The 22886-nt window shown below is 60.1% G+C and overlaps 2 protein-coding genes across 3 annotated transcripts; both read left to right on the top strand.

Moving 5' to 3' along the window:
* Positions 1-2609: 2609 nt before the first annotated feature.
* Positions 2610-16142, top strand: TIE1 (tyrosine kinase with immunoglobulin like and EGF like domains 1). 2 transcript variants are annotated; one of them, XM_027683196.1, is made up of 23 exons: positions 2610-3403; positions 3879-4166; positions 7475-7585; positions 7693-7848; positions 7947-8078; positions 8333-8473; positions 8687-8815; positions 9192-9337; positions 9493-9637; positions 9897-10055; positions 10248-10385; positions 10492-10782; positions 11856-12146; positions 12676-12989; positions 13091-13301; positions 13452-13562; positions 13667-13857; positions 13984-14097; positions 14251-14321; positions 14570-14610; positions 14730-14826; positions 15077-15176; positions 15434-16142. In XM_027683196.1, the coding sequence occupies exons 1-23, from the start codon at positions 3358-3360 to the stop codon at positions 15503-15505; spliced, it is 3495 nt and encodes a 1164-aa protein (XP_027538997.1). In that variant the 5' UTR covers positions 2610-3357; the 3' UTR covers positions 15506-16142. The 2 variants fall into 2 exon arrangements, with proteins under 2 accessions (XP_027538997.1, XP_027538998.1); XM_027683197.1 differs by having other exon boundaries at positions 2611-3403; positions 12676-12869.
* Positions 16143-16916: 774 nt separating this feature from the next.
* MPL (MPL proto-oncogene, thrombopoietin receptor) lies at positions 16917-22696 on the top strand. The gene is given in 12 exon segments (XM_027683198.1): positions 16917-17178; positions 19276-19411; positions 19758-19933; positions 20159-20424; positions 20501-20761; positions 20764-20954; positions 21233-21405; positions 21519-21661; positions 21790-21949; positions 22115-22202; positions 22324-22411; positions 22493-22696. Coding segments are annotated over 12 exon segments (1989 nt in total). The 5' UTR covers positions 16917-17075.
* Positions 22697-22886: the final 190 nt, after the last annotated feature.

The raw sequence follows: 22886 nt of genomic DNA, 5'->3' as shown, positions 1-22886 counted from the left end.
TTCAGGCAGAAAGGTGTTTAAAACATGCAGCAAACTGGCAGGTGTCTGGGCCCAGCAGCAGCTCAGTGAGCAGCACCTGGCTGTGAAGGTCCCAGAGAATGGGAGTGCCCCACCACCTCCAGCACCCCCCCTTGCAGACCTGCCATGGAGTCAGTGAAAGTCTGGGAAATCTTGTCAAAGCAGCATCTCATGGGTGTTTGTTGGTGCAAGGTTGGGTGAGAGATCTGCTCCCATGCCCACGGGTGCTGGGGCAGGTGAGTGGGCGAGGGCTGGCAGAGCCACAGCCCAGGCAGGGGAAGTGCTGGCAGCACCTGCTCCAGGCTTTGCCTCTGCAGGAAGAGGGAGCCCCAGGCTCTCTTCCCTGGTCCCACTCCTGCTCAGTGACAGGAAGCCGCCTGCCAACAAGAGCACTGAGGAGCCACAGTTTCCACCCATCGGTGACGGGGACAGGGCGGCCCCTCTTCCCCCAGCTGCCAAAGGGCTTCTCCACAACCACATGTCCCACCCTTTCCTCAGGGAGAGGGCTTCCCAGCAGCCTGTCCTTCATCCTGTAAGCATGTGCTGGATGCCAACACAGCCAGGCAGCTCCTGCTCCCCAGTTGCCCTGCCAATGCCACCAGGTGGGCTGGGGATGCTCGGCCACCCTGCTCCTGGGATGCTCCTACATCTGGTGGCAGCAGCCCTTAGCCCAGCTTGTGTGGCCTCCCCAGGCCCCACTGCACATGTAAAACAAAAGAAGCATCTAGAGAAGCAGGGCTAGAAAATGTTGCTGGGGCAGCCCAGTCCCTCAGTGGATTTGCAGGGCGTTTGCATTTCCTATCAGGAAACGTATCGGTGCGTTATGGTTTCTGGCATGTGGTGCCGTGCATTAGAACGTGCAAATGATAACAAAAAGGAGTATTTTTATCAGTCTTTGGGGTTTTTTTTTAGTCCGTCATGATTCAGCAAAAAAAGTTGAGGTCTAAAAATTCAGCAGAAATTCAGGTGCTTTCAGTGTGCTGTGAGTTGGGCAACTGGAGTTTTCCATGTTACAGGAGAGCACGTGTGAGGAGCTGCTCTGGCTGTGCTCAGCTGTACCTATCTCTCTGGTTCCTCCTCTGGAGATTTATAAGCTGTAGGGTCCTGGTTGAGCATCTCCACAAAGCTCCCCAGAGAGGTATCTCAGCCTACCTCCAACCTAAGGGATCTGCACAGACAGCACAGGTCTTATCCAGGTGCTCCTAGAAAAAAAAAGCAAGTGGACAAATCAGCTTGGGTCAGATCCCTCAATGGATCCTTGAGATCCCCTGGGCATCGCCTGGTGCAGAGAGTGACCCCAAAGTGGCTCCCATTCCCCAAAAAGGCAAAGCACTGCACGGGCTCCCCTCGGGCAGCCACAGGGGCCACACTGTGCTCCCTGGAGGAGCACACTGCGGAGCCTATGGTCTCAAAGCCTTCCCATAAAGTGTGTGTGTTCTTTCTCAAATAGATCCCATTCTCAAATAGATCCTCATGACAGAGAACATTTCACAGAGTGAATCGTAACTCAGGCTCTGTGTTATGCACTCCCTCACAGCTACCAGGCGAGCACAGAATGAGATGATTCCCCAGGCACAGCACATGTAAACATGCAGGGGCACGATGGTGCTTATGGTTCTGAGCATGACTGTCCTCTACAGCCAGTAAACAAGGGGAAGAAACCATTTACCTATCTATTCCTGTATCTGTCCTCTTTACTGAGTGTGCACATGAGTCCAAATGCACTTGCAAATGAGCTTGGGGTTGATGAGGAAAATGGGGATGTGGGGTTCCCCAGGAAGACACTAACAGCAAGAGGGACCACCCCAGCTGCCCACCCTCTGCACATCCTGCTGTGGGATGGCCTTGTGCTCTGCCTTTACATTGTGGTTGTGCCTCAAGTGCCCAGGGGGTCTCCTAAAAACAATCCCTTGCCCATGCATAGCCCATGACAAAGCACCATGCTTTGTTTTCCAGGCAAATGGGGTCAGCTGCAACTGGTGTTCATCCTTGTCGGATCCTCCCCATCCCTCCTGCTGCGGAGTGGCTGCACTGGGGGAGCCCCTGCCCACTGCCATCCCTCCCTCAGCATGCCATGGGCACTGCGTGGCCCCAGAGCACTCTGTAAATAGTCGGAAGCGATGAATGGATTTCCCTTTCCTCTCCATGTGTGCTTTAGATTTTTGGCCGGATACAGCATGGGCTCATGCTACACCAAAACATGAGGCTCGCTCCCTGGCAGCCCTGGGTTTCATATGGGAACAGTTCGATTTGTGAAGCAGCACTGGGTTTGGCGGGTGAAGCTTACGGTGATTTCCCAGGGAATGCTTTTTGTTTGCCAGGCAACGAGCCCGGACCCCACCGGTGTCTGGCACAGCCTCCCTGGAAGGCCGGGACTGAGACCCTCTGGGGCTGTGGGGGCAGCAAGGTCGTGCTGTGCCGTGTCCGTGCCAGCACCGTGCATGGGAAAGCACTCAGGGAAAGCCAGGTTTTCCGCCACTTTCCGCTTCCTCCCAGACATGTTTACGGCAACATGGAGGGTTTTCTGCCTGGGCAGAGGCCACCCTGCGGTGTGGGCTGGCTGGATTTTTGTTGCCTTGCCTGTGCTCCCACTCAGCCCCTTTCAGCCCGGGCAGTGTTCCCTTGATGGGCCACTGCAGGAGTGAGTCCTGCCCGGCACACGGAGCCCAGGTGTGGCCGCTCTTCGGCACCCGGCCCGTGTCGGCGGGAGGCCGAGGCCTGCGAGGTGTGCGCGGCCTCAGCTCCGCCGCACGCCGCTCCCCGGGGGACAGCCGTGCAGGGCAGCTCCCGCCGGCTCCTGGAGTCAGGGCTGTCTCCAAACAATGGGTGGAGAGCAGGAAACGCCGCATGGGAAACAGGATTTGGCTCCGCCGCCGCCACCAGCCACGGCCCCTTGGCCCCTTTCCTTTCCCTGCTCCAGAGAGCCCTTCCCACAGCCATCAGCCGCGGGGCTGCACCGAGGGGATGGGGATGCTGCCGCCTGGCTGGGCTGGGGCGTGAGGCACCTCCTGGCGGGCTGGGGGTTCAGCATGGCTCAGGGAATGCTGATCACACAGCCCTAGCCCTGGAGGAGTGGGCGGCTGGCCACTGAGCAAGCAGGAACAGAGGCATCTTTCTCTCCGTGCCCAGGCTATGCACCAGAGAAGGTGGTCTCGGCTGCCCTGGATGTCAAGCAGCAGCGTGGAAGCAAGATGGGGGGCACGGGCAGGGGGCAGGGGTCCTGAGGTGCCGCTTACTTGGAGCCTCTAGGCAGCCACAGCCTCCAGCGCTGACCCCCGTTGGCTGGGACATGCTGGAGATTTTCTGACCTCTGCCAGATTCAGAACACGCTCCAAGGACATGGGACTCCAGGTTTATCTTCTGCTTCTCCTCCCACGCCTGGCAGGTAAATAGCGCCTTTCCCTCTGCCCCAGTGAGCAGCCCCGGCCCCAGGGAGGCTTGGTGGGATGAGGGAGCTGTGGGAGCTCAGTGGTGCCATCAGAGCAGGGTTTGGAGGGAAGAAATACCCCTTTGTGATCAGCCATTGAGAGACCTGAGGCCAGCGGTGCCCCCCCTTGCCTGCCTCTGCCCAGCATGGGAGGACAGGCACCCCAAGGCCCCCGTTCGGATGCAAGCTTCACTCATGGTGGGGAGCTGAGACAGTCGGGATCTCCAAAAGGAGAGTGGAAATTCCCACTCTGTCACCCCAATGGGTCTGCAACACACCTTGCTGTGCCCTGGCTGTGCCTCCTGGGCTGGGGGCAGCAAAAATGTCCCAGAAATGGGGTGACATCTGGGTGACGGGAAGTGGTCCCGAGGCAGGGCTGGGATGGCTGTGCCCTTGTCCAGCTGTGAAGTGCCCTCGTACTCCCCCACCCCAGGGGCCATCCTGGACATCACCCTGATCGCCAATGTGCAGAGCCTGTCCCACTCCGACTTCTTCCTCTCCTGTGTCATGGGGGAGCACGACGTGAGCTACCTGCAGATTGAGCGGGAGAACAAGATCGTGATGACGCACCCCAAAACGGGCTTTCAGAACTACCGCAACCGCAGCAACCACGTGCAGGCCAGGGGCTTCTCCATGGCCGACCTGGTGGGGATCCTTTACTGCCTGGGGCGCACCCCGACCGAGCAGGCACAGGTGGTCTATGTGCACAACAGCCACAATGGTAAGTGGCTGGGGGGCAGCGGGCACGCCCTGCCTGCCAGCTGGGTGCACGTGGGAGCTCCCTGCACGTGGGAGCTTTGCTCCCAATGCCAGCCAGTGTGGTGGGGGGACAGTGGTGAGGTTTGGAGTCCACCAGCACGGGCGGGGTGGAGATGGGAACAATGTTCAGCTGGAGGAGAGTGAGCAAGCCCTACGGAGGAGCCGTCTGGATTCATAATGGTGCCTAGGAGCAGGGCAAGGTCCAAAAGGAAGCTGGGCGCCCTTGGAGGAGGTTGTGGGGTCTGGAAATCATTAACCAGAGCGGGGGGCAGCCCTTCGGAGTTGTGCCAGCCCATGTCTCCACCGCAGGCTCACAGGGAGGAGGTAATGCCAGGGCATATCTTCGGCAGCCTCCCAGGAGCTTGACAAACACCATCCAGCTGCAGCATGTCACTGCTCCAGCAGTGGGCCTTGCTGAGAGGCATTGCCAGGGTGCACTGTAGGCAAGAGCAGTGCTGGGCTCATCTCCCACTCCCATTTGGGCCATATAACTCGAAAGCCCTGGCCTGGCTAGTAGCAGAGATACCACCTGGGGCAGCACTTTCCCACACTGCCCCTCCAACCTCTGCTCCCTCTGTGCTTGAGACTTTGCAAAACTATAAGGACTGAGATTTTCTGTGATAGGTGTTTGCCTCAGGATTCTTTTTAGCTCTTTTTTCGTAAGTTTAGCTAAAACAGTTGACCTTTTGCTGAGAATAAGAGGAGAGGATAAAAGTTTCCCCTGTGTTAAAACACAGCTTCAGCAAGCAGCTCTAGTGTCTCCAAGCTGGGGTACAGAGGCTGCTGGTGGGGTCCAAGCATCCCCCAAGGAGCAGGGCCCAGCCTGTGCCTTCGGTCAGAGGCTCAAGCTAAAAATGGCAGTGGTCCTGTTGGAAATAGAGCAGGCTGGTCTGAGCAACCAAAGAGACACAGAGGTGCTGAGGAAGTGAAGCAGAGGCAAACAGAGACAGTGTGGGAGGCATAGCCAGCAGTGGGGGGTGAGGAGTATGGGGGGGCTCTTCACCACCAGATTAAATCATAGATGGAGGTGCTGGTTTTGGGTCTCCATTGGTGTGACAGTGTTTTCCCATGGAGGGGTGGTCCCAGCCAGCCCCCCATTCCTGGGGTGAGATAGCCAGGCCAAAATGGTGCTGGTCGGTGCCTGGGCTCAAGCCCCTGTGGGAGTTACAAGTGCCAAAAAGGTGTCTCTTTTACAAGTTCCAAAGAAGCTGCCGTTGCTCCATTTAGAGGAGGAAGAGATAAAAAAAAAAGGAAATAGTAAGCAAAAAAATTACATGTTTGCAGGGGGCAGGAGGGCTGGGTACAGAACCCACTGTGGGGGCTTGGCATGTGTCATCTCCCCTGTTTAGCCTGAGAGCACAACCAGGCAGGCCAGGGCTTTGAAACAGTGGGTGGAGAATGCTGTTAGAGGAAAGCTGGCACCTCCTGAAAGGTCAAAAACATAAGAAGTAAGATAAATTTTGGAAGCTTTGCTATGAAAACAAAGTAAAGTAGACCAAAGAGATCCTGAGGAGTAATTGCAGAAATGTTTACATCTGGCAGTAAACTATTTGTGACAATATGCAGAGCAGAAAGACACTCAGAAAAACAATTACAGAAAACCAAACTTCTTTTAGTTTTGCATCCATGTGCACAATAGAGAAGCTGGGGAAACTTGCTGGGTGATCTGTCTGAAATGGCAGTGTTGATAGCAGGAGACAGGCGATAAATAGCGGAACAGAGCAGCACAACATTGTCAGGCATGCAGTGAGCCACTGCCCGTGGGACACCAGCCTTTCCTGAAAGCTTCTGGGTAGTGAGTTAGAGGCCTGTAAACCCAGACTGGAACTCACCAAATTAGCAGACACTGTAATAAGGAGCAGAATTTGTGGTTATGTGGCCCCTGAGAAAAAGACAGATGAGTTTGCAGTGGGAGAGTCTCTGGGATGGCAGCAGTGAGGATGCTATGGAAGACCCAGTGGACTCCAGCAGACTCCAGTCTGCTTGGGTTCCTGGAGAAAACTGGGAAAATTCCTTTTCAAAGGTTCTTTGAGAGAAACTTTGCACCCAGGCGGTGGCAGAAGAGGTCTTTGCATGGGTAAATAACTGGTATGGGTAACTTTGCATGGGTAAATAACTTTGCATGGATAAAGAAGGGAGATCAAGAAAAGGAGTGGTTCTTGTCACACGGGGGAGTTCCCATCAACTCCCCCTGGCATGGCAGAAGGTCTCTGCAGGGACTTGTGTTACTGATTGTGGGCACAAAGAAGTGAACAAGCAGCCATGCCCTAGGAGGGCTGCAGTGATGGAGTGACAGGTAAATCGGTGTGGGCAAACACAAAGGGCTGTGTTTGGAGATCCCTAGGGAACTGTTGGCTCTTGTTCCAGGGAGTGAGCTGGAGTGAGACAGAACAGGGGCCACATCTGTGTGCCCTTTACAAGGGACTGCCAAGTCCAGTGAAGAAAGATCCCAGTTGGAGGGATAGGTGGGGAGGCGGTTCTGGGAACTTACCAAGAAGTGTGACCTGCGGTGCCCTTTCCCCGGCGCCTGCTGCATGTGCTGCTTCCTCTGTCCTTGGCCTAAGTGGGGTGGGACACAAGCTGGATGTGTTTTAGCTCCAACCCGGTGTGGCTCCTTCTAGTGAATGCAAGCTGGAGTCCTGCCAGGCTCCAAAAGCCGGCAGCCGCCTGTGTCCTCCTTTGTGTCTGTCCTGGCACGCCCAGGGCTTGGTTTCCCAGGCCTTAAGGTATTTATAGCCCTGTTTGTGCTCAAGCTGGGGTCTGGCTGACTCACATTAATACTGCAGGAGCTCAGTGCTGCTGCACACCCCAGCAGCCGGGGAATCAGGGAAACAGCTGTGACAGGGCGGCCACTCCTGGGGGCTGGTGTGCATCGTCCCACACACCTAATTCTCCCCACCTGCCCATGATGTCCCTGCCTGCAGCACTCCACACCTCCCCAGCCAGCAGCAGGCAGAGTGTACCATGCAAGCTTGTCCCAGATGTCACATCCCCAGACTGCTGCCACCAGCATCCCATGTTGGGGCTGCTGGGCTGGTCAGAGGGCAGAGTGTCCCATCCCATTCCTTGGTGTCTGCCCACGGGGACTGGAGGGGCCAGGAAGGAAGCCCTGCCCCTGCAAAGGCTTGAGGGGGTCCTGGATCCAGGAGCGGACCCAGGAGTGGGAGATGTGTCGTGACATCCCAGGAGAAGTATGTGGTGGGTGCTTGGCTGTGCCGGGGGTGTCTCCCTACTGCTCAACCTGCTCCTCCTCCTCCTCCCCTTCTGCAGCCCACCTCTTCCCAGTGAAGGCCACACAGTCTGTGAATGTTGCTGAGCCAGCCACCTTCTCTGCCAGGATCCTCAAGAGGAAGGAGACAGATGTTATGTGGAAAAGAAATGGCAAGTAGTCCTGAGAGCAGGCACAGGGCTGGGGCTACTCTCAGCTTGTGCCTGGCACTGGCCCTGGAGGCACGGGAGGTCATGGATAACCCTCTGTCCCCTTGCAGGTACCTACTACCAGACCACAGACCGGGGTGAGGTGCAGGGTGACCGCGTCGTCCTGACGCTCCCCAACGTCAGCGTCAGCGAAAATGGTGTCTACAGTGCCACGTTCATGGGGGACAGCCCTCTGTGGAGTGCCTTCTACCGCCTCATCGTGAGAGGTGAGCAGTCCCCTGGCTCCCTGGGGCGTGGGGACAGCCAGCCACACCCTGCCCTCTGGCCTGGTGCCACCCTGTCCCCCACTCTGCTCTCCCCACAGCCTGCCCCGCAAAGAAATGGGGACCGTCCTGTGAGAAGGACTGTCCCGACTGCCTGAACGGCGGCGTCTGCCACGACCACGTTGGTGAATGTATCTGCCCTCCAGGGTTCATGGGCACCCGCTGTGAGCGAGGTAGGTGCTGTGCCCAGGGCATACGTGGGGGCCCTGCTGCACCCCCAGACTCGAGCACTGTGGGTAGAAATTCCCCGTGCACCCCCTGTGCACCCCCACCTGCACTGCCCTCTGTTTCTGGAGCAGGGCTGGACCATCCACGGGGGTCCTGTGTCTCCTCGAGGTGGTGATAACGGGGCTTGGGGCACCCAAGCCAGCACCGAGCAGTGCATGGGTGAATGGCAGGTGAGGGCAAACCACGCTTCTTTTTCCAGCCTGCCGGGAAGGGCAGTTTGGCCGCAACTGCCAGGAGACATGCCAGAGAGCCCAGGGCTGCCGGGGGCTGAGCTTCTGCCTGCCCGACCCCTACGGCTGCTCCTGCGCCTCGGGCTGGAGCGGCTCCCGCTGCAACCAAGGTACGGGAACACGGGTATCCATCGGCTCTCCCACCCAGCCTGGGCTTCCTCCAGGGTCTGGCTGCTCTCCAGGAGCACCTGTGCAAACCTCTCCCAGTCTGAGGGTCGGCACGGGCTGAGCAGTGCTGCTGCCTGCACCAGCTGCTTGCTGCCTCTGTCTCCGTGGTCCTGTGCCGTGGCCAGGGGTGGCAGCGAGCTCTTCTCTTCCCACAGCCTGTCCCCCCGGATTCTATGGCCCTGACTGTGCCCTGGAGTGCACCTGCCGAAATGGAGGCAGCTGTAACCGCTTCAGTGGCTGTGTCTGCCCGGCAGGCTGGCATGGGCAGCACTGCGAGAAGTCAGGTGAGGCTGGCAGGGGGCTGTGGCAGGTGTCCGTCCCACACCCTCAAGCGATCTCTGGCTCCTTCCTCACTGGTGACTGGGAGGGCCAATGGCTGTTGGCCTCACCAGCTGGTTCAGCAAGACCCCTTGCCTGCAGAAATAGCCCTCAACCCTATGGAAACCAGGGCACTGGAAGGTGAACATCTGGTCTGGCAACCCAGGATTAGCTGTGCTGATAGTGTTGCTGAGCCCAGCATGTTGAGTGGGGATGAGGGCTGGACACAGCATCTGTCTCCCTGGCCCCTTGGCACGCTGTGGCCAGGTCTGAGGACAGCTGCTAGCCTGGCATGCCTGGGGAAGGGCAGGGCCAGCCCTAACGCTGATTTCTCTGTGCCAGACCGGTTCCCCCAGATCATCCAGCTGGCCTCAGAGCTGGAGTTCAACCTGGGCTCAGAGCCCATTGTCAGCTGCGTGGCCACTGGCAACCCACTGCCCACCAGTGACAGCGTGGAGCTGCGCAAGGCTGACGGCACCGTGCTCAAGGTACCACCCGCGCTCTTGCCCCACCACCATCTCCGTGGTGCCAGCTCCCCCAAAAGCACCTGTCTCCCCCAGGGCTGCTGGACAGCTTCAGGCTGACCCTGGGGCTGAGCCAGGGGGCTGGGCAGGGGGGCTCACAGCACCCTCTGTGCCCACAGCTCATCAAGGCCATCATCGAGCCGGGACAGATCACCTGCGAGTTCCAGGTGCGGCACCTGAGGAAGGAGGACACAGGGCTCTGGGAATGCCGGGTCTCCACAACCGGGGGCCAGGACAGTCGGAAAGTCAAGGTCAACATCCGAGGTGAGGAAAGGGTGGTGGCAACAAGCAGGATAAGCCAGGGTTGCTGGGGGAGGCTGACAGCACAGTGAGGCAATACCAAACCCCCTGGACTGGACTGGGTGCTTCCCATCATATGCTGCAGTGCCAGCAGACAGGTTTGGGTGGTTATAAAAGACTTTCCTGACAAAGCTGGAGGGAGTCCAGAGGTGGCAGATGTCTCCACAGTCTGCTCCTTGTTGCTCCCAGTCACACCAGTGTCATTCCTTCCTTCCCCCCACAGTGCCACCAACGCCCCTGAGCCCCCCCCGGCTGCTGGCCAAGCAGAGCCGCCAGCTCGTGGTGTCACCCGTGGACTACTTTTCTGGTGACGGACCCATCACCTCCATCAAGCTGTTCTACAAGCCCAAGGATGACAATTCAGCATGGTCATCCATTGTGGGTATGTGTCTGCAGGGCTGGGGGGCACAGGTAGGACCTGTGTGGGAGGCGATGGGTGCCCCAGCCAGTGGAGGTCTGGGGTGGGAAGAGGTCTCCATACCAGGCCCCCTGTAGTGATGCTGAGGGGAATGCCTGGTGGTAGGGCAGATTGTGGGTCGTGGGCATGGTTTTGATGTGTCCTCTTGGCCAACAGTCGACAACAGTGAGAACATCACCCTCATGAACCTCCGGCCGGTGACTGCCTACATTGTCAAGGTGCAGCTGAGCCGGCCAGGGGCTGGTGGGGAGGGCAGCAAGGGACCTGAAGCCATCATGGTGACTGAGTGCCTTGGTGAGCCTCCATCTCCCTGACCCTGACCCTGACCCTAACTCTTCACAGCACAGAGTCTGCAGCCCAAGAGCTGATGTGCTGTGAGGTTTTGCGTTTTTGCCTGCAGAGCCCACAGTCAAGCCTGTGATTGAAGGCTGGTCCATAGAAGAGAAAAACACGCTTCATGTCAACTGGAAGTTGCCAAGTAACCACGAGCCAGCACACGGCTTCATAGTCCACCTCTTTGACTCTGCAAGGCGCCTGGTCTCTGAGAAGAACATCACATCCATCTCTGTGCTCTCTGCCCGCCTCGGGGACCTGGAGTTCAACAAGGAGTATGGGCTGGAGGTGCTGGTGTACCACTGCACCAGCCTGGGCCCGCCCTCCGACCCCTATAAGGTCATGATCAACAGCAAAGGTGGGTCCAGTGGAACACAGGGAATTATTACAGGGAATTACAATGGTAAATCAGTTATAATTGTAACAGAAACCATCCCCAGGTCTGGCTGCTCCTGTATTCCATCTCTGATAGAACATGAACTGCTGCTTGGGAAAAATGGGTCCTCCTTTCCTTGCTAGACCCTGCAGCCTCCAGCACCAAGCAGCTGAGAAACATCCTAAGCTGAACATGACATTCAGGCCATCACAAGTGACGCTCACAAACAGATCTGTCCTCTGCACTCTTGCCCAAATCCTGATGGACCTGTCCATACTTGCAGCTTTTACAACACTCTGTAGCAACACAAGTTCCTCGATATAATTATACTTGGCATGAAAAAAATATTTCCCTTTGGTTCACTTTAACCCTGCTGCCAGGTAATTTTGCTGGATGGTCACTAGGGCCTGGGGAGCCCTGCACTCCCACCTGTGGGCACACACACACATGCACACAGCCCCCCACGTAGGTGGGAGACTCTGGGAAGGTGGAGCATCAGCCTGACCAAGCTCTCTGGCAACCAGGAGAGAAGGCATGCACGAGGCCTTTGGTGAGGCTTGGCACTGGCTGGGACATGTTGAGAGGACTGGTAGGCATCAGGCTTGAGGGATGTGAGGTTTCCTCTGCTCCCTGTTTGTAAGAGCTTTCTATGGGGATTTGGGATTAGGGTTGTGAACAGGCAGGAGAAGACTCAGAGGAGGTGGTGGGAAAACAGTGTATGAGGGAGGGCTGAAGAAAAAAAAACATCACAAGGGCTAGTCAATACAGAGGCATCTAGCTTGACAGTCTCTGAGGCTGGGAGCATTTGGAAGCACAGTCCTGCTCCACTGTTGTACATGGAGAGCAGCTCCCTCTCATCCAAGCAGGGGCTAAGGGTCCCTGGAGGCCCCTCAAACCTGGCCCAGCTTTGGTTGCCATTGCCATCCACAGGGTCTAGTCCTCACAGCAGCCCCTGCAGCACCAGGAGACCTGTCCTGGGACTTGTAGGAGCAGGAGCAGGTGTTCAGCCAAAGTTAGGCGTCACAGGGACTGACGCTCTGCTCTCCTTGTCCCAGGGCCCTCTGCCCCGCGGTTGCTCTCGGCAGACTCCGTGTCTGACACCGCTGTCAGGCTCTCCTGGCAGGTCCCTGAGTACCCCAATGGGGGCATCACCAAGTACATAGTGGAGCTGCAGCAGGTGGGGGGCACCAGTGAACCCCAGTGGATTGACACTGACAGCGGCGCCGAAACCACCAAGGTCATTGGGGGCCTCAACGCCAGCACCAGCTACCAGTTTCGTGTCCGCGCCAACTCCCATGTCCCAGGGGAATGGAGCCAGCCCCTGAAAGCCAAGACTCTGGGAGACGGTGAGAGGGGTGTCCCAGCAGGCAGGGGGCTCACAGCTCTGCTGCAGCTTGGGCTCAGAATCTGGGACAGCAAAGAATGACTGAGGTGCTTGTGGTGACCTCTCAGAGTGGCTCTGAAGCAGCAGCCTGAGCCAAAAACTCTTGTGGGCATCCAGAAAACTTGCTCTTCCTAGTCCTGATGGGGCAGGGGTGGCATGGTGACAGCACAGCACCTACAGAGTGGCTCTGCCATGGCTAGAGGGAGATGTGGAGCAAGGGGCTAGAGGAGCAGAGCAGAGCTGGTGTGGGAGGAGGTGGTGGCTGGATCCAAATCTGGTTGAAGGTGCAGAAATCAGTGGTTCAGAGGCAGGGCCTCGGTGCTTACACCCTCCCCCCTGTATCACTGTGGCAGCAGGAGCTCAGAATGTGATTGTGGTATCTTCATGGTGTGCCTGGGTGGTGGAAGATGTCTATTTTGGTGCTTGGCCACTCATGCAGGTTGGGCAGGGCTTGACCTGGGACCACAACCCTCCATCCCTCCTTTTGGCAGGAGCGCTGAGCGTGCCGCCCAGCCTGGGCAGCCAGAGCACTGAGCAGGCAGGAATAGACCAGCAGCTGCTCTTGGCCATCGTTGGCTCCGTGTCCGTCACCTGCCTCACCATCCTCTTTGCTCTCCTGGCGCTTTTCCTAATCAAGAAGAATTTTTTCCACCGGCGCCGCACCTTTACGTACCAGTCTGGCTCGGTGAGTGCCGCCTGCCCCACCAGGACCGTGTCCCCTGCTCCCCACGTCCCAGCCCAATCCAGGTCACGCTCCGTAGCCTCCAGTCCGGATGCAGCCAGACCTCACTTCCACACAGAGAGGGTGCGGAGCCCACCCCTGCCCACGACTCCTGCCCTCCCGGGACTGCCGCATGGGCAGAGGGGTGCCCGGTGCCTCTAACCTCACCCATTCCCATCTGCCAGGGGGAAGAGACCATCCTGCAGTTCAACTCGGGGACCCTGACCTTGACACGCCGGCCCAAGCCGCAGCCTGAGCCCCTCAGCTACCCCATCCTGGAGTGGGAAGACATCAAGTTTGAGGACATGATCGGAGAGGGCAACTTCGGGCAGGTCATCAGGGCCATGATCAAAAAGGACGGTCTGAAAATGAATGCAGCCATCAAGATGCTGAAAGGTGAGTGTCAGGGGAGACGAGCAGGATGGGCTGAGGGATGAAGGTGCATCCTGGGCCATATTCGTGCTGAGTAGAGTCAGGAGTCACTTGCAGAGAAGCAGAGGAAGGGCACTTGTAGGCCTGAGGTGTCCATCCCTTCTTTGCTTCCAGAGTTTGCTTCAGAGAATGACCATCGGGACTTCGCTGGGGAGCTGGAGGTGCTGTGCAAACTGGGCCATCACCCCAACATCATCAACTTGCTGGGTGCCTGCGAGAACAAGGGTGAGGGCTGTTCCCCTCTCCCCAGCCCCATAGCCTCTGCCCAGCTCTGTATTCCTCTTTTCTGGGGAGAGGCCTCAGTAGCCCAACCGCCTCCTGTCCCCCAGGCTACCTGTACATCGCCATTGAGTACGCTCCCTACGGAAACCTCCTCGACTTCCTCCGCAAAAGCCGAGTCTTGGAGACAGACCCAGCCTTTGCCAAGGAGCACGGCACTGCCTCCACACTCACCTCCCAGCAGCTCCTCCAGTTTGCTTCAGATGTGGCCAAGGGGATGCAGTACCTGAGTGAGAAGCAGGTACATCCCCAGCAAGCTCTTCAGAGCATCCTTCCCCCACACCTGGGGGCTCCCCAAGGGGGCATGAGGTCCCTGGGGCCAGCAGGAGGGAGCATGTGGCTCCTGCTGACTGCTGGCCCCTTTCAGTTCATTCACAGGGACCTGGCAGCGAGAAACATCCTGGTGGGAGAAAACCTGGCCTCCAAGATTGCTGATTTTGGCCTCTCCAGAGGGGAGGAGGTCTATGTGAAGAAGACAATGGTGAGGCAGGAGTGAAGCATCTCCGTAGGGTGTGCACCAATATGGTGGGCAGGACACCCACCACCAGCGTGAAGGACCTACCCTTCTGGGACCAGCTGCCCTCCATCCACAGGGCATCCCCCCACCCCTGACAGTCTCTCTCTGCTTCCCCAGGGCCGTTTGCCAGTTCGCTGGATGGCCATCGAGTCCCTGAACTACAGCGTGTACACCACCAAGAGCGATGTGTAAGTCCTGTAGGCGGGGGCACCGGGGCTGGGGCAGGGCTGGGGCTGCCTCCTGCCCTCCCTGGCACAGTCAGCGTGGCAATGCCATTGCTCTGGGTGCTGCAAGGGCAGGAGGTGATGCTGATGCATCTCCCTGGGGAGCTGCTGGCTCAGCCCAAGCCCTGGCTGCCCGTACCACCCTGGGCTTTGTCCCGTGCCCATCAGCGGGGCTCGACTGGGCACTGTCACAGCCTCATCTGCCCTTTCAGGTGGTCATTTGGCGTCCTGCTATGGGAGATTGTCAGCTTGGGTAAGACTTCTCTGTGTCCCCTGCCTCCACTCGGGTCCCTGTAGGTCTGGTCCTCCTGGAGCCCTGGAGGGGACACCCTGGGGACCGTCCCCACCTCAGCTGTGTGTCTCTGGCTGCAGGAGGGACACCGTACTGCGGGATGACGTGTGCCGAGCTCTACGAGAAGCTGCCCCAGGGCTACCGCATGGAGAAGCCGCGTAACTGCGACGACGAGGTGTAAGTGGGCAAAGCCTCAGCTGATCGTGGCACCCACGTACCCCTGACCCCACTCCCCCACAGGGCTCCCACCACCTTGCAGTAGCTTCTGCCTGGTTCCTCTGCATTGTGTGACGAGCTGGGGTCTCACATAGCAAACACCCTTCCTGGGCTTTAGTTTTCCACCTGCTTCCCCCCATCTCCCACAAAGAGCTTTTCTTTCCCCTCTCCCCCTGGGGACACTGAGCCACCCACAACTCTCTGCCCCCAGGTACGAGCTGATGCGGCAGTGCTGGCGTGACCGCCCCTACGAGCGCCCGCCCTTTGCCCAGATCTCCATGCAGCTCATCCGCATGCTGGAGGCCAGGAAGGTGAGTGATGGCAGATGCCCATCCTGTGCTGGGCTTGTCCACATGCTGGAGCATCCCTTGGGGCTTGAGGAGGGGACAGCCAGCGGCAGAACCTGTGTGACACCCACCATGTGTGGTGGTAACCCCAGTACCACTTTTTGGGTGTTGGGAGCCCTCTTGCCTCTCCCCAGGGCACAGTGCCTGTGAGTGTGGCAGTGGGGATAGGAGGTAGATGCGGGCAGTGTCACAAATGGCTCCTAACTGGTGTTGCCCCACAGGCCTACGTGAACATGGCCCTGTTCGAGAACTTCACCTACGCAGGGATCGATGCCACGGCCGAGGAGGCGTGAGGCTGCACTGGCACTGTGCAGAGGGGTGATGCTGGCACCAACCTGCAGGGACAGTGCTGTGGGGACAATGGGCTGCTCATCCCCATCCAGGACCAAGTGGCCAAATGCTGGTGTCCCTTCCAAGAGCACCTTCCTTGCAGCAGGACTCTGCCATCTCCTCCCTGGCTGCCCACGCAGCGTGTGCTGGCCACACTGCCATGGCATCAGCCACCCACACAGCCCCACGCTGCTGGGGGACATGCTGGGATGGCCCCCAAGGACAAGCAGCAGCACGGTGCTTGCAGCACATTGGCCAGGAGAGGGGCTCTCAGGAGCCTGAGCCCAATGGACACAAACGCTCAAGCTTTGGGGCAAGAGGGGGAAGCAGCAACCCAGCATCTGCCCACCCTGCAACTCTCAGTGTGCTCTGGGCCTGAAGTGGTGCCAGCAGGGCTGTGAGCATCCCTGACGGTGTGGGATGGGGCCACCCTGGTGGGTGCAAAGGGATGGCTTTGGCTGTGCACAGCCTCCAGCTCTGCAGTGACCCTCTGGAGGTGTCAGCTCTGCCTTACGGACAATAAACATCGTGCAACAGGCAGCTGAGTACAGAGGAGTGGTGGTGGGGACCCAGCTCTACCCTGCTGACAGCACTGTGGAACAGGATGTGGGGGCCCAGTGGTCTGCTGCTGCGGTGGGCACTCCTCAGAAACCTGTCCCCTCTGGAGTACTCTGATGATCCCCAGGAAAGGCCATGGTCTCATCATGCCATGGAGATGGGTTTTCTTAGGATCCAACTGAGATCTTCACTCCCACACACAATTTAAAATTTGGTCCTGTCCCAAAGGGATATGGAGAACAGAAGGAGCCAGCCCCTTGGCATGGTGGGGACACACGTATAAGTGGCTTCTTGTGCCCTGGCTGGTGTCCCCCAGGCTGTGCCACTGTGCTGTGCCCTGGCAGGGTGGGAGACCCTCCGGCCACCCATGCCAGGCAGCAGTGGTGGATTGGCACAAGGCTGAGCATGACTATGGGACACCCCCATGGTGGCCCTGCTCCCGCACCAGCACCACCAGCAACTGTGCGGGCTCTGCCAGTGCCCCCCGTGCCTGCACCTCTCCTGTCGGCTCAGCCACGGGGCCGGGGGCAGAGCAGACCCAGGGCACACCAGATTCCAGGTGGCACAGGACACAATGGAGCCAGAGCAGTGTCCCACGTCCCATGCTCCCACATGGCAGCAGCCCCCGACAGCCTGCCCTGCCCCACGCAGGGGCCTCCCTGGTTTCTCCGGGTTGTTTTTCTTCCTACCCCAGCCCCCCGGCGTGCCGGTAGCCACAAGGGCAGGACATGCCGCCTATCTGATAGGAGCAGTCTCCCTTGGCACTGCGGCTGGCGGCAGAGGGGCTGCGGCGTGGTGGTTTCGGGCACAGGGAAGTGCTGGCGATGAGGTGGGGGGAGCCCCCAGCCAGGCTTCCTGAGCTGCACAACCACCACTTCCCAGATAAAAAGTATCGCCTGGAGGAGCCACAGCAGCTCCCGGGGCGCTGGGAAGGGCCGAGCACGGCACGTGTGGCCCCGGCACGGGGGTTGCAGGATGGCAGCCTGCCTGTGCTGGGGCTGGCTGCTCTCGCTGATCCCGGCCATCCTGCTCAGCCTCCGCAGCCCATCGCCAGCCCCCGAGCCGGTGACATCCCAAGGTAGGTCCTTGGGGATATTTCCTCCCCCAAAGGATGGGCCAGAGAAGAGCTGGCAAGTCAGGTGTGGGCAGTGAGCACCTCACAACAGCCAAAATCTGCGGGATGGGGAAGGGGCATCCCAGGAGGGTCTGCAGGGGGTGTTCGGGGTGGGCAGTGGAGTGCCCTTCTCACCTGTGGGACACCCTGAGGTGTTCAGAGTAAAGGAACATCCCTGCTCTCTGCAAGCAGGACCTGGTAGCCCCAGGGCCTCTTGAGGATGTCAGACTGGTGCTCCGAGTCCCATACAGGTAGCAGAGGGGCTCCCTGCTCCTCAAAAGTTCTTATAATTATGATGTAATGAGGGTTTGAGCAAAATTCAAGTTAACATCTCTCAGCTCAGCTCTGCACCATGAGTAATGCAGTGGCACTGCACCAGCCTTGCCATGATCTTGCCCTGCCAAGCATCCTCAACCTGGCCCCAGCCTGGCTCACTGCACCTGGCAGAGTCACTTCATGACTTTGTCACATTTCAGGGCTGCTCATGCTTTCTCTGAGCCCCTCTTTAGCCACTTTAACACTTTCTGTAACACCATTAAGAAGCATTAACTGAACAAAGTCCTGTTGATCTCCTGCTCATCTCTCCAGACCCACCCTGGGTGTCTGGCCAGGGTGGCCTTCAGAGCATGTTTTGAGTCACCCCCATAGGGACAGTGGGAGGAGGGTCAGGGTTGGGCTCATCCTCTCTGCCCACAGCCTCGGTGACATCCCCATGCCCTGAGCCCGAGTTTGGCAGCAGTGCCATGGCTGGCGTGGGCTGCAGAGCTGGGTGGCCACTATTCCTAAGACATGGCCTGTGTGCAGCAAAGATGCTCTGGTAGCCCACAGGACCAGTGTGGCCTCCCATCAGTGCCATGGGTCCCTGTGCCACTGAGCTGCTGGGACCTGGCCGCCTTATCCCCTGGTGCTCAGAGCTGGGGGGGGATCATGGAGCCAGCACGAGGCCTGGGGTGGGAAATGGGGGGCAAAAAGGGAAGAACAGGTGGGGGGGCTGTGGGGTAGATGGGACAATGGGCAGGGGGAGGAAGGCAACACAAGGCTGGGAAATGAGGAACAAGACTGGGGAGTCAGGGAAGGAGCAGAGACAGGGAGAGCAGAAGGGCACCAAGAAGGTGGCAGGGACATTTGGGGACTGTCACTTATTCTTGGCCCAGGGTGGACTCAACTGGCAGTGTAAAGGGTGCACAGCAGAGAATGGATGCACTCAGCACAGGGAGCAGAGCCAGGTACTGGCAGGGGGCTTGTTGGGTCCCACAGCTGGGGACAGCCCCTGAGGAAGGACAGGAAGAAGATGAGGAGGAAGAGGGCTGGACAGGTCTCAGGGCAGAGGCAGTGGGGGAGAAGGGAGTGCTGGAGCAGTTCTGGGGGCAGTGAGACCACCCCTGTGCATCACACATCTGCATCTGTCCCCTCTTCCATGACAACAGGGGCAGGGGCCCATAGGCCAGCAAAGCCACCAGTGTCTGGGACAGAAACCCTGCAGGATGTGATGCTCCAGTTCATCCACACGACTACAGGGAAGGCGGCTTGCTGAGGGGGGCAGAGAAACCCACAGCCCCCTGCAGTCCCTGGGCCAGGGTTTGGGCATCCCCTCCTGCTCAGGACCACATGCCCCCATACCAGCCCCGAGGCTCTTTCCCTCTCCCTGGGGTGCTGCTCCTCCTTATCTCACTTCCGTGCACCTTCCGGCATGAGCAGGGCAGGGGTGCTTCCCCCTGATCGCTGGGCCCTGAGCCCCCCTCCGACCGCAAGGCTATTTTGGGATGTTTGTTTGTCCTGAAGGACCCTCCGTACTGAGGAGGGGGGAGCAGAGGGAGGGTGAGGAGCCCTGCCACAGCCAGGACCCCAGGGCCAGCCAGCAGCCAGAACGTGTGCGACATCCCTCCCCGACGTGCCAAGCTGGTGGAGGCACCTGTGCCACGGCCATGCCCAGGCTGCCCCGGGTGCCTACACAGCCTGGCCTCAGGGGTGAGGTGGCCAGCAGGCATGGGGCAGGAGGATGCAGGTGGGATGGGGACAGGTTTGTGCCCAGGGGTTCCTTCATGCCCACACTCCTCCCAGATGCTGCACTGCTGGCAGGGGTGTCCGAGGACATCCTCTGTTTCTCCCGCTCCTTCGAGGACCTCACCTGCTTCTGGAACGAGGAGGAGGAGGAGGCAACAAGTGGGATGTGCCACTTCTACTACTGGTACAGCAGGTAGGAGGTGGTGGGGACACAGCCCAGCCTCCCCTTTGCCTGCACACGGAGCAGCAGGGTCAGGGTGCCACAGCAATCTGTGCCATCCCAGTGGCTCCCAGCTGCAAGGAGAGACGGTGGAGAGCCCACAGATGCTACACAGCAGCCATTGCACACCCTGCAGCAGGGCTGGGACATTGGCTATCCCTCAGTGCCATGGGGATGGTGTCCTGCAGTGGGTGGTGGCACAGTAAAGGAGCTGGTGACACTGAGGTCTCGGTGCTGTGCCCCACATCCCCTTTCCTCCAGATTGGCCCGAGGCAAGAGGCATATGAGGTGCTGCAAGAACCCGCTCTCCATTCCTCAGGGATATGCCCACAGCATGCGTGGTCTCCACGTGGCGCCGAGGGGCTGGTGGGAAGCGGCATGTCTGCGTCTTCCCCAGCCAGGATGTGCGGCTCTTCACCCCGCTCCACCTCCACGTCCTGGATGCCACCACAAACCAGACAAAGCACCAGCGGGAGCTCAGTGTGGAGGCGGTGGGTGAGTCCCTCTTACTGGGTAATACCCTGTGACACCAGGACAGTCCCCAGACCTTCTGGGTGCCCTGACCTTCTGCTCACCACGGGGGCTGACAACACCCTGTGTCCTGCATGCCGGGCACAGAGACAGCCTTGGAGGGGCCTCCAAGTGTCCCCCAGCAGGACCAGGGGTTGCCCAGGCAGGGACTGCAGCAGGAGGGCAAACACACTGGCACGTTCCTTGCAGGTCTCATCGCCCCTCCAGTGAACATCACAGCCCGCTGGGCTGGGGCTGCAGGGCAGATCTGCGTGTCGTGGCAGCCACCGCTTGCCGACTACCCGAACTTCTTCCTCTACGAGGTGCAGTGCTGCCCTGCCAGCTCCCCAGGGATGCCCTGCAGCACCACATGGAACCCCAGTGGGGAACACCCTGGGGATCCCTCCATCCAGTCAGCCGTCAGCACCCAAACACCCAGGGCCGGGGCAGCCACAGCCTCCCCGGGAGTGGGGCAGGTACACAGACAGGCCAGGGATGGGCAGGGGGATTTGGGGGCTGCAGCTGCTCCTCAGCCCGGCCCCTCTCCTGCAGGGGCTGGTCCAGGCCAACACCTGGGTGGTGCTCCGGGACCTGCAGCCAGGGGTGAGGTACCACATCCAGGTGCGCAGCAAGCCCGACGGCACCTCCATGGATGGTGTCTGGGGGCCCTGGTCACAGGCAGTGGCTGCGGAGACACCTCGCTCCTCCGGTGAGCAGCCACCCCCTCTGCCGGCGTGCTGGCAGGAACAGCGGGGAGGCACCCACGCCTGGGGCTGCGAGGGGTGGGGGCCTGGGGTAGGCGAGGTGCAGCACCCCCAAGTTTTGGGGGGCCAAGAGGAAGCAGCCCCCTCCCCGCCCTGGCTCTCGCCTGCCCAGGAGACATCGGGCTGTGCTGCAGCACCCCTGACCTGCAGAATGTGCGCTGCGAGTGGACCTGGGATCCCGCAGAGCCCCACAGCTCCCACCAGCTCTTCTACCGGCCACCTCCCAGCGGGGCTGGCACAAGGTAAGGGGCATGGTGGCCATGTGGCACTCAGGCAGGCACATCCCAGGCACCACTGGTCCTGCTGTGTCCCATCATCCCACACTGTGCCACCTGCCCATGCCCTGCTCTGTCCTGCCCTACCACCATCAACCTCGTACCTCTCCACCACCTTTCCTGGACACACTGCACCTCTGACTACAGGCAGCAGTAGCTCTCCTAGGCAAGTGCAGGATGAGCAAGGCTGCACTGGCTGTGGAGATGCCATGGTGGGACTGACTGGCTCCCCACTCCTCACGCAGGGAAGCTGCATGGCAGCAGTGCGAGGAGGTGAGCATGGGGGCACAGGGCACCCACACCTGCACCTTCCAGCCCAGGGCTGGCAGTGCCATCTCCGTCCTGGTGAACATCACCCGGACCCAGACGCTGCCCACGCTCAGCTTCTTCAAGGAGCCCTTCTGGCTACACCAGGCTGGTGAGTCCCAGTGCCACCATGGCCACTGCCCTTGCCCATGCCCAGCTCAGGGGACACAGCGTCCCATGTCCCATTCCAAGGCAGCGACACATCCCCGTCCCCACCACCAACAGTGCTCACAGATGCCCCGCAGCTCGTGCAGGCAACAGTGTCGCAGGGCCGTCTGAGCCTGCAGTGGCTCCCGCCCCTGGAGGTGCTGGCAGAGCAGCTGGACTACCAGGTCCGCTATGCCATGGAGAACAGCCATGACTGGAAGGTAAGGCCTGGCCAGGACACCCCAAGCAGCCCTGCCCACCTCCACTGCCAACACACGGCCTGCACGGGGTCAGGCAGGATGGCCCCACACCCCTTTGGCCATCCCACAGCAGCCGTGCCTCCCTGCAGGTCCTGCAAGTTCCACGGGCAGCCAGGAAAGAAGTCCTGGACCTCCGGCCAGGCAGCCGCTACCAGGCCCAGGTGCGGGCCCGGCCCAGCGGGCCATGGTACCAGGGCAGCTGGAGCGCCTGGTCCGAGCCTGTGGTGGTTGATGCCATGGCCGATGCGGGTAAGGGAGAGGGCAGGGGTGGGCGCTGCAGCCAGAGGAGCCACACGGGGCAGGAGATGGACATGGGAATGGGAGGCACCGGGCAGAGGGTGACAGGGCTGTGAAGGGCTCAGAGGTGGCGAGTCTGGGAAGGGCTACAGCCCCAGCGTTCCTCCCCCGATGCAGGCTGGATCATCCCCAGCGTTACGGTGGTGCCGCTGCTCTTCACAGCGGTGCTCCTGGGGCTGCGGTGCACCTTCCCCTCCCTCTACAGGTAAGGGCTGTCCCGGGGGCAGGCAGGGGGGGTCCAGCACCAGGCCTGGGCACCCTGCACGGGGGCGTCAGGGCACCCCAAGACTGGGGTTTGCCTTCGATGTCCCTTTTCCCGTACCCAGTAACGTGAAGCAGAAACTCTGGCCGCCCGTCCCTGACCTGCACCGTGCCCTGGGCAGCTTCCTCCAGGAGAGCAGCAAGCACGGCCAGGTGAGGGGCTGGGGCAGGGCTGAGGCCCCAGGGGGCAGCTGGAAGGGCAGCCCCCAAAGCCCCCGCTCCGTGTCCCCCCAGGCCAGCGCCTTCGAGAAGCAGCCGCCGGAGGAGGCCGTGCTGCCCTGCCTGCTGGAGGTGCTGCCCGGCCCGCGGGGCGAGGCGGGCCCGCCGCCGGAGCACGCTGGAGGCCGCCTGCCTAGCACCGACATCGCCAACCAGTCCTACCTGCTCATGAGCGGCTGGGAGCCGCGGGGGGCCGCGGCCGCCCCCGCCCCGCCATAAACGCGCGTCCCTACACAAACAACCCGCCTGCTGCTCCTTCGTCGCCCCGCCCCCAAGTCCGTTCGCCCCGCCCCCTGGGCGCCATCGCCCCGCCCCCTGAGCACGATGGCCCCGCCACCCCTGTGCGGGATGGCCCCGCCCCTTGTACCCGCCCCCAACGGCTCAGCCAATGGCGTTGCGGCGCGCGGCC

This window comes from Neopelma chrysocephalum, unplaced genomic scaffold (assembly GCF_003984885.1).
Source record: "Neopelma chrysocephalum unplaced genomic scaffold, ASM398488v2 Primary Assembly neopelma1_64, whole genome shotgun sequence".
NCBI classification, from domain to species: Eukaryota; Metazoa; Chordata; class Aves; order Passeriformes; family Pipridae; genus Neopelma; species Neopelma chrysocephalum.
The sequence above is the reverse complement of the archived record's forward strand: the minus strand, read 5'-3'. Positions and strand labels throughout refer to the sequence as shown.